At 35.2% G+C, this 9,983-nt stretch overlaps 1 protein-coding gene and 1 long non-coding RNA gene across 3 annotated transcripts; one reads left to right on the forward strand and one right to left on the reverse strand.

Annotated features, from left to right (window-relative positions):
• Positions 1-7,350: 7,350 nt before the first annotated feature.
• Positions 7,351-8,407, reverse strand: LOC122582777. Of its 2 annotated transcripts, none has more exons than XR_006321244.1 (3): positions 8,200-8,407; positions 7,894-8,084; positions 7,351-7,684 (listed from the first exon to the last, which is right to left on the reverse strand). It is a non-coding gene; the product is annotated as an uncharacterized LOC122582777 (long non-coding RNA). The 2 variants fall into 2 exon arrangements; XR_006321243.1 differs by having other exon boundaries at positions 8,173-8,407.
• A 779-nt stretch (positions 8,408-9,186) lies between these two features.
• LOC122583297 lies at positions 9,187-9,774 on the forward strand. The gene has a single exon (XM_043755717.1). It carries the CDS (start codon positions 9,187-9,189, stop codon positions 9,772-9,774), a length of 588 nt encoding a protein of 195 aa, XP_043611652.1.
• Positions 9,775-9,983: the final 209 nt, after the last annotated feature.

Genomic DNA, 9,983 nt, shown 5'->3' on the forward strand with positions numbered 1-9,983 from the left:
ATCACATAATTTCATCTCTATTATCCATGACTAGTACTCCCTGTGGCGGACAAGTAGATATTGATTATTATTGAACTTTTGACAACTTTTGACGTTCTTGACAATATTTAACGCTTTAAAGCTCTCTGGTGGCTAGTGACGGAAAAAAAAAGTTGAATATATTTACCCAACAAAAGAGTTTGGTTGCAAACTTATATAAAAAATGTACGCAACTCACAAAACCGTCTTTCACATGTTATAGATCCCAATGATGGTGGATGTGACCTATGGTAGAGAGCCTGCTACAAAAGATATGACGTTACACAGAGGAAGGATCGAACCATTGACATTGTACGGAGGCAAGGTATCCATCCAAACCTTGCCAGATGGTTGTAAACTTAGCCAAATTAAAACTCTTCATTATTATATCTTAAATTAACTATAACTGACTATAGATAGAATGTCCTTTTTTGTTAGTTTTCAACATTTATAGAGATGAAACATAATAACTAAGAGTTTTTAATCAAAATTTATAAGGGTATAAAAGTAGAAAACAAAGTTTTAAGTTTTCAACAAAATTTTCTCTTACATAAAAAGCTCAAATAATAATATATGATCAATGCAAGAACAGATAATGGGTTTCTCACAATTTGATGAATTATATAAGAATATGAATGAACTCACCAATTGAAGTAAATTTGGATACCCCAATCAAATTCCAAAGAGGGATTTAGTAATTCATTGAAAACCCATTTGAACCCACACAGAAAAATAAAATAAAATTTGATGAGCTATTTGTGTGTTTGGTGTCGAAATTATCAAGGAAGGTTTTGACCTGTTTTTAGTAGAGTGTTTGAAGTAGTAAGTATTAATGGAAGAGGTTAAAAAGGTATTCTGTCTTGGGGAGAACATATCCATGAAAAAAAACCTTTTTGTGACAAAATGAAAGGGTTTGTTTTTGTCGCCATTTCGTATGTTTCTCTTTGGGGACATCATAGGAATACGTCAATTATCGAAAGATTTAACAAGTTTTCCGTTTGTGACTTTTTTTTTAATCTTTTTTATTGAGTTTATTAATAAATGTTAATCTATAATAACTATGCATGGTTGGTTATATTGGTTGGTTATATTATGTGACAATAATAAATTATTGAGTGTTTATTGTATGTAATTAAATTTTGAATTACACTTATTAGGTAACAAGTTTGCTGCTAGAAGCATCATACTTCTATGATTTTATGGGGTGGGGGGGGGAGGGGGAGGGGGAGATTTTGTATTTATACATGTGATTTTCATGTGAGGAGTTTGTAAGGGGAACATATTTCTTCCTTACTGCTAGAAACATATTGGTTGATCCCTACACTTATATGATGTATTGTATATGTATAAATCATATAAACCGTCGCATGCATACTCTTGTCGGTTTATAATCTTTGATTAGTCGGATAATTTGAATAAGAACAAGTAGTTTATGTTCATTATTCAATTTCAAATATACCATCATAGAATAGAAGAATATGCTATTTAAAAAGCTATATATAAGATGAAAGTCTTGTAAATATCCGCCATGAACTTGATGTTGATTTGGACTAGTGATAAAAACAAATGTTTGATTGGGTAGATGTGACAATTTAAGGTTTGGTTTTTTATCGTTGTTGAAGATTTGGTTTCATATGCTTTTTATCAACTGAACTCAAATAATTACAAAAAAGTGAGACATTTAAAGCTTGAAAATAAAATAGTTAACATCATAGGTCAATTAGTCCAAACTAGAGGTGTCAAAACCAGTTAACCGTTTTCAGTTATTTATTTTACTAACCGTAATCGGTTTTTTTTTTAAAAAAAATTAACCGGTTCCGGTTAACCGGTTAATCCATGAAAAATACCAAACTGATGGAACCGATTTCGGTTTATATAAACCGGTTAACCGAAATGGTTAACCTATTCCAGTTAACCGTTTTTCTTGAACAAACAGAAACTTGCAGTAGTACAGAACAGATTCATAGCATATTCATAACAGATTCAAGATAAACTAATAAACAGAACAGAAGCTTTTGGCTATGTTAAACCTGCAGATTCAAGAGAAACTAATAAATAGAACAGATTTTTCAGTAGTACAAACAGAACAGAACAGAACCTGCAGATTTTGGCTATGTTAAACCTGCAGATTTTTCATAACAGAACAGAACAGATTCATAGCATATTCATAGCAGATTTCTTCATAGCAGAACTAATAAACAGAACTAATAAACTGCTATGGATTTCTTCATAGCATATTCATAGCAGATTTTTCATAGCATAAACAGAACAGAACAGAAGTACAGAACCAAACAGAACCAGAAAACAGAACAGAAATCGAAACATTAAGCAAAACCAGAAACTAATAGAACAGAACCAGAAAACAGAACAGAAACCGAAACAGGAACACAAACAGAACAGAAGAGAAGTACAGAACCAAACAGAACAGAACAGAACACAAACGGAAAGAGAAACAGAAAACAGATGCGTAATATCCAAAAGAGAAATAGAAAACAGAAAACATCTAAAGTATAAACTAAATAGCAAAACAAAACTTACTCGTCAAGTTCATCGTTAGAAAGTGGAGTGGCCTTTCCTTGTGATACTTCATAGAGATGTATGGGTTCTTCTATGGCAAGTTGATCTTCAAGACTAGTCACATCTTGTATACGTTCAGCGGCGTCCAAGTAGTCTTTCAAGCAAATGCACGTTTCAAGAGAAATTGGAGTGAACCTTGTTCTTCTAACTAATAAAACCCTTCCACTAAGAGAAAAAAACAGACTCCAAAGCTACCGTGGAAGCTTGGACACTTAATAAATCACGTGCCATGGCAGCTAGAACGGGAAAGTGGGCTTCCTTTTCTTTCCACCAAGCCAAAATATCAAAGTTTGAAAATTCTTCAGGAAGCATTGTTGCCAAAAAGTCGGTTCCTATATATCTTCCGAGCTCACTACTTGGGGTGCTACCTCGAGACCGCTTACTACTAACATTTCTCAAAGTGTTATACAAATTTAGCTCGGGGTCCGCCCGTGAGCTTGATGACTCCGAAGCCATTTGCTGGCATATGTTTGATGTCGAACCATATTTAACCAAATACACATCAAACATATCTTCTAAACATTTTTTAAAATGTTTAATTGCATTATCCGAGAAATTGGAGTCATTATCGTTCAAATCCAAATCGAAACATATGTTTTCTATTAACAACTCCACACCCGCAACATTTAAACACGGGTTTAATGCGGCGGCACAAGTAATTACGGGCGGCATTTCTTCAAAATATTTTTTAAACTTCGCTTTCATTGGAGCTATCATTATTTCATAAACGTTACCCCCAAATTGAAAGTCATTTATCTTTCCACACATCAAATATAGTTGTTTTAGTACCAAACTACTAGTGGGATAATAAACTCCGGACAAAATAGTGGTTGAAGTTTTAAAAACTTCAAGTAACTCGGTTAATTTTACAATACTATCCCAACCCACAGTAGGAAATTGAGCTGCCAAATCTTTTGAAACAAGACCGTCATGGAACAATTCTAAAGTAGGTCTTTGTTGGATAGCACTATCAAACATTTTCCAAGTAGAATTCCACCTAGTCGGTACATCCCAATTAGGACCAAGACACGGTTTATTTAAGTCTTTGCATAATTTCTCATACTCCTTACGTCTTCTTTTAGAACTTGAAAAAACATCTTGTAACATTTCTTTAGAAACATCTTTTACCTTCTTAATCGCGGGAACTTCTAGTCCATGTTGCACAACCAAATTAATGATGTGTGCAACACATCTACTATGAAAAAACACACCCTTACAGATAGGTTCATACTTTATCTTCAACTTTTGAACCGCACTAGTATTATTTGAAGCATTATCAAAAGAAATTGACAAAATCTTTTTTTCCAACTTATAAGTTTGTATCACTTCATCTAAAATTTCAAATAACGCATATCCCATATGTGGATATCCAAACATCTCAAACGCAATTGTGCTTTTCATCAATTGCCAAGTCTTTGGATCGACCCAATGTGCTGTAACACAAAGGTACGATTCCGGTAAACCATGGGGGGCAGACCAAACATCAGTGGTTAAATTAACACCGGTTTGTAAGTTTTGAAAACACAAAATTAACTGTTCCTTAGCTTCTTTCCACATGTTTATACAATGCTTTCTAAGGGTATTACGACTTACATGAGTATAGGAAGGTTGAAGCGTGTCACGAATCAACGAAGTCAACCTTTGGTTGTCAAAGTGATTGAATGGCAAACCCTGTTGAATAACAAACTGAGCCATCCTCTTACGAACCTTTTCCACACTATAACTAAAAATACCCCCCTCTTTCGACATCTGTGATTGACCGGGTTTTGCAGTGCCTTTTAATACCTTGCAATGGTCCTTAATATGGGTATTTAAAGTAGAATTGTCACCTGTAGCCAAAAAAGTTTTACAATGTTTGCATCTGGCCTTCTGCTTTCCATTCGACATCTCGCATAAATCAAAATTTACCCATGTTTCTTGTTTCCTTGTGGTTGCTAGGATATTAACCACAGTTAATTCACTTGTTGTGGAAGCACCAAACTCACTACAATCGTGAGCACTAGTGGTAGCCATGTGTATTGTAAAATAAGAGTTTATAATCGTGAGCACTAGTGTTGCAATTGACTATATCTACAGTAGTATAAAAAGGATCGACTGATTATTCAATATAATTGTATGATTGGGGATTTCGATTGATTGGGGATTCGATTGATTGGGGATTCAATTTGTTAGGGTTTGTAATTTGTATACTGATCGATCGGTGGGAGTGTGGGACTGGGAGCCTGGACGCCTGGTTATTCAATATAATTTGTGTACCCCAGTTAACCGGTTAACCGGTTTAATCCCAAAAAATTAATCGGTTTGTGGTTAACCGATTATTAATCGGTTATTGATTTCGAAAATCCTAATCGACTAATAACTGTCGGTTTTTAAAAACCTATAATCGATTAGTATGATATCGGTTAATAACCGGTTACGGTTATAGGTTAATTTTCGAATCGGTTCGGTTAACCAGTTTTTCCGTGCACCTCTAGTCCAAACCATCTATCCATCTATTTACCTATTTTTCTATCTGTGTTAATAAATAGAGTAACAAAATTAGACATAGAAACTACATGTTGAATACAAATCATCATTTTTCACATCATTACCCTACTATTAACAACTATTAACGCTTAATATAGACTAGGACCTTCCAATACAAAAAGAACAAAATGTCCCTTAAAATAAAACTAGATGGGTGCCCGCACGATGCAGCGGCGTCAATAAACAACATTCGGGGTGCCATAACAACAATAATACTCCACACAAAGTATAGAAAATAATATTTCCATGATAAAAAAAATATAGATGCATAATCAATGCGCAACCTATAAATACAAAATTCATTACAAACGGAACATTGCTCATGAGTTCATACCGATACATAAAATCTCCTATAGTGTACATCGTTGAAAGAGACATAGTAATCTTAGGAATGAATGAAATATATTTGATAAAAATAAGTTTGGAGAAAAATATTTGTTCATGAAATTAGTCATAAGCCTAAGGAAAAATCTAATGCATACACTGATTAAAGGCACAAAAGACATGGAACTCGTTACTTAGTCTACAATGTTCTTTGACTTCCATCCTCCATAATTCATGGTACATGACTACATGGTGGTAGTGAGTGGTGGAATAAAGTCAGCACAACCTTCCTCCCATTAAAATGAAATGTACCAATGATCCATCTAGATTAACCTAGTGCTGCAAAATTAACTTTCGACCAATCAGTTTAAAAAATAAAACGAAAAAAAAGAGTAAAAAAACACAAAAAGTAAAGACAACCATAATTATGTTCATGCTTCATATTCATGTATTTGTAATAGAAATGGCAAGATGCAAGGTCCAGATGGCAAAAAGTGGTTTCGTTTCAAAACGGATTGAACCGTTGCCTTTTAAAAGATAGGATGGATTATGTAAGGCCATGTCTTCAATAATTAATATTGCATTCTCTAGCAATTTAGATTTATAGCTACTTTAAACTTATAAAGTTAAATCTGTAACCAATTTCTCATGTATCTGAGCTAAAACATAAGTCGTAGTACCAAAAGTTCATAGTGACAATATTAAAAATGAGAAGGTAATTGCATAAATTAGATTATTAGAAACTTTATTTTTAGGAAACTGAAATACAGTATGAACATGTTGGCTAGCAAAAAACCAGGTCAAAGCAATGACTACCAAATTTATGGACCCTTTAATTGGCAACATCAAACTATCCTAAATTTTTGAAAGAAACTTGTAGCTAGGGCTTAATAATCCATGCTTAAAAACAGCACTTCATCAAGCAACAACTTGATATAATAAGAAAGTGAGAAGTAACAACTGATTTGTAACATTTAATACTTACCTTGATTGCCATACATTTCTTACATGTTGTGCTTTTGAATCCATATATGATTCTTAAGAGGCTGGATTTTTGTTCTTCTAGGTAATATCTGAATGCACTGATTTTATCATCTTGGCCTATAGCTGGGTCAAGTTTACCTCTTTTAGCTAGTTATTACCATTTTTTTCGTGCCTGGCATTTACCTTATAGGTCTGTAACAAATATATAAATAAAAAAATTTACGAAAATATGATCAATCGATTGATGGTGGAAAAAAAAAGACATCGATCTTTGATGTAGAAAGAGATAAGTATTATACTAAGATCAGTTACTTTCTAACTTTCACAAAAAGCTTGAATAACTTCTTTTAATAATGCGGCCAACTTTCTAAATAGCACTGACTTATTAAACTTATTTCAACCTTTAAACCCCAAATGCCGCAACTGTATCAACTTGATGACTGCTTATATAAAGTTCAAAACAACTTATTACTTTTTTTTAGAAGCAAAGTTTAGTGTTTGGATACATGTTTATCCCCCTATTCTTGATGAGCATTTAGGCAACCTAGCAATTAGCAATAGCTTACCTCAAATGAGTTAGGAAGTGTCTTCAATCTTGATATGGTTTATTCAAATTAAAGTGGTTACCTACTTTGGAAAATAATGCTTTTTCCTAAAATGATATAAACCGACGGCAATCCCAAACAACCTCACATTCTCGCAGAACCGACCTAACGTACTTTCCACCCATTATAAGCATCGTATTTCCCTTTTCGATTCATGTCAACTAAAAGATGGTTTCGTGACACATTTAGCTCTTTACCAAAAATCAAAAGTTTCGAGTAACCCAAAAAGAATGGATGGGTTGATAGTTGAGAGCCGTGAGGTGGATATGGTGGAAAACTCTAAAAAGAAGATAGAGGAGGTGGGAAAGTAAGAAGATAAAGAGATGGATCTGGAAGCAGAACGCTTTCAGCATTAAAAATAAGTACAAATTATTAACATATCATGTTTTCTAACAACCTTTGCTAAATGATAGTCGAAATTCCTATTTCTTAACTAAATACGGTAAAACAAATACAGAATTAGGTCCTATTGAACTATATGGTCACTATCTTCATCACCAACCTGGTAATTACGGAACCATATGTTCTTGTCAACATCATGATAGGCCTTAGATTTCTTGTGCTCCTTTAGAGTTCCAAAGATCTGCTCCAAGGTGATGAATGATTACATACCCGTGTGATCATTTCATTCAAAATTTACCAATGTGGATCTGTAGAACGAAAAAGTGAGAAGACGGTGTTAGTTTGTGCATCATAAAAACTGTTTATATGTCCAAAGATGCGGGTTTTGCATCTAGAATAGAAAACCGAAAATCAACCAATGATAAAACACACACACATATGATGGATCATGATAAAAAAAAAACTAAAATAGAAAACTGAAAATCAACCAATGAAATCCAAAAATATAGATTTATACCTCTGTGTTGAATCGAATCGAGTTATTTGGAGATGGCAGCAGCGACTATTTCCGGGCAGCGATTAGAGAGAGCGGCGGTGGTTTATGGTGCTGATTGAAGATCAACACCCTTCGTAGTAATAATATAAATAAATAAAAAAAACAATTGAAAATCAATCCATTAAATTTTAAAACCCAACTCCATCCCAAATCTGCAAAAATAGAAAACAAACTACAACATTAGCAACAAATAAGTGAAAATTAAACAAAAGATAAGAAACATATGGACTGAATTTTGACCGGCGTGGATACAAATTGTAATCTGACCGCAATTTTTGAAATCTGTTGGCACTGGATACAAATTAAAATGTGACGGCAGTGGATACATATGAACCACCCGAGATGCAACGGCATCACACTAATAGATTTGAGAGAAAGTGATCGCCTGAGAAAGGGTTTTAAGCGATCTTGCATAGAAAGGGGTTTTTTTTCTTTTGTGTATTGGGGGTTTCTGATAGAGAAATGGGGGCGTAAAGTATTGGTAAGGATAATTTAGTCCAACCAGGTCGTTACCGGAGTATACATGTAATAAGTTGAGGGGCATAATAGACATATCAGGTTCTTACCCCCTTAAAGCCAGTTTGCTTTATAAGGAAATATATATAATAATTGATTACACTCCAACTAACAAACGCTTACTCAAACGACCAAATGAGCACTTAAGCGTAATTTGGCAAACCATAATAAGGGCGTTGGCATCGGTAGGAAGTTGAATGCATGGTCATTGTGGCGCCACCACGGAACACCGCCGCCATCAACCCACCATGCGTCATGGGGTCGAAGTGTGTGGCCAGACCACGCGGTTGATATTGCGCGGCATCTTGAATCGAGGTGCTTTCCAACGGCTCTTTGACCACAACGGCTACTTTCTCTTTTTTTTTTAATACTTTATTAGTTTATATATACATACAACTCACAACACAAAACACACACACTACAACTACAAAAGACACACACCACATTCATTTTCTCTTTCAAAAAACACACTACAACTCAAACATATACACAAAGAAGCAAAAATGTATTGGTTCCACTACAATCATCGACGAACCATTCGAATGGTCCGACGATAGTATTTTAGAGGTGTTTGTGAACTCCATTGAGTCCGAAGAAGCCGAAAGTTCCACGGCGCGGTCACAGGCGAAACGTAAAGTCGTGAACCGTAACCGTTGGAATGCTTCAGAAAGGTTGCACCGCGACTACTTTTGTGAAGAACCGAAATACGACGATGATTTTTTTGAAGATAGGTATCGTATGCCTAAAAGACTTTTTTTAAAGATCGTACATGATCTTGAGTCGAGATACGCGTATTTTCAGGACTCGTATGATGCCCAGTTGGCCAAGAGTTTTACACCGATACAAAAGTGCACATCTGCCATCCGGCAACTTGCAACCGGTAATCCTCCTGATGAGTACGACGAGTATTTAGAGATGGCCGGGAGAACATCACGTGAATGCCTTCAACTTTTTTGTGATGCTATCGTTGACACTTACAAGACCGAATATCTGTGTAAACCAACAACACATGATCTCCAACGTTTGTTTGAAGCACATGAGGAAAGGCATCACTTGCCTGGAATGATCGATAGCCTAGATTGTACACATCTTGTTTGGAAGATGTGTCCAATGGAGTGGGGGGGTCAATACAAAAAGGGTGATCATGAATACCCCACTATTATGTTGGAAGCAACGGCGTCTCAGGATTTATGGTTATGGCACGCCTTTTTTGGTCCTCCGGGTGCTCTAAACGACATCAATGTGCTGCAACAATCTCCCTTTTTCCTTCCCGAGCGTATGGGCACTGCTCCTTACGTTCCATTCAGTGTAAATGGGCGTACTTAAAGACGTGGCTACTATCTAGTCGATGGCATATATCTTACATGGTCTACGTTTGTTAAAGTGTACAAATACCCTACCGACCCAAAAGAAAAAATGTTCAAAACAGCACAAGAGGCGGCTCGCAAAGATATTGAACGGGCATTTGGTGTTCTCATAGGAAAATAGCATATCATTGATCGACCATTTCGACAACGGTCACTAGGAACAATAAG

This window comes from Erigeron canadensis, chromosome 9 (genome assembly GCF_010389155.1).
Source record: "Erigeron canadensis isolate Cc75 chromosome 9, C_canadensis_v1, whole genome shotgun sequence".
In the NCBI taxonomy this organism is placed as follows: Eukaryota; Viridiplantae; Streptophyta; class Magnoliopsida; order Asterales; family Asteraceae; genus Erigeron; species Erigeron canadensis.

What these genes read in the sequence shown, in the direction of transcription:
- LOC122583297 (XM_043755717.1), top strand. Translation starts at nt 9,187, where the DNA reads ATGCCTAAAAGACTTTTTTTAAAGATCGTACATGATCTTGAGTCGAGA.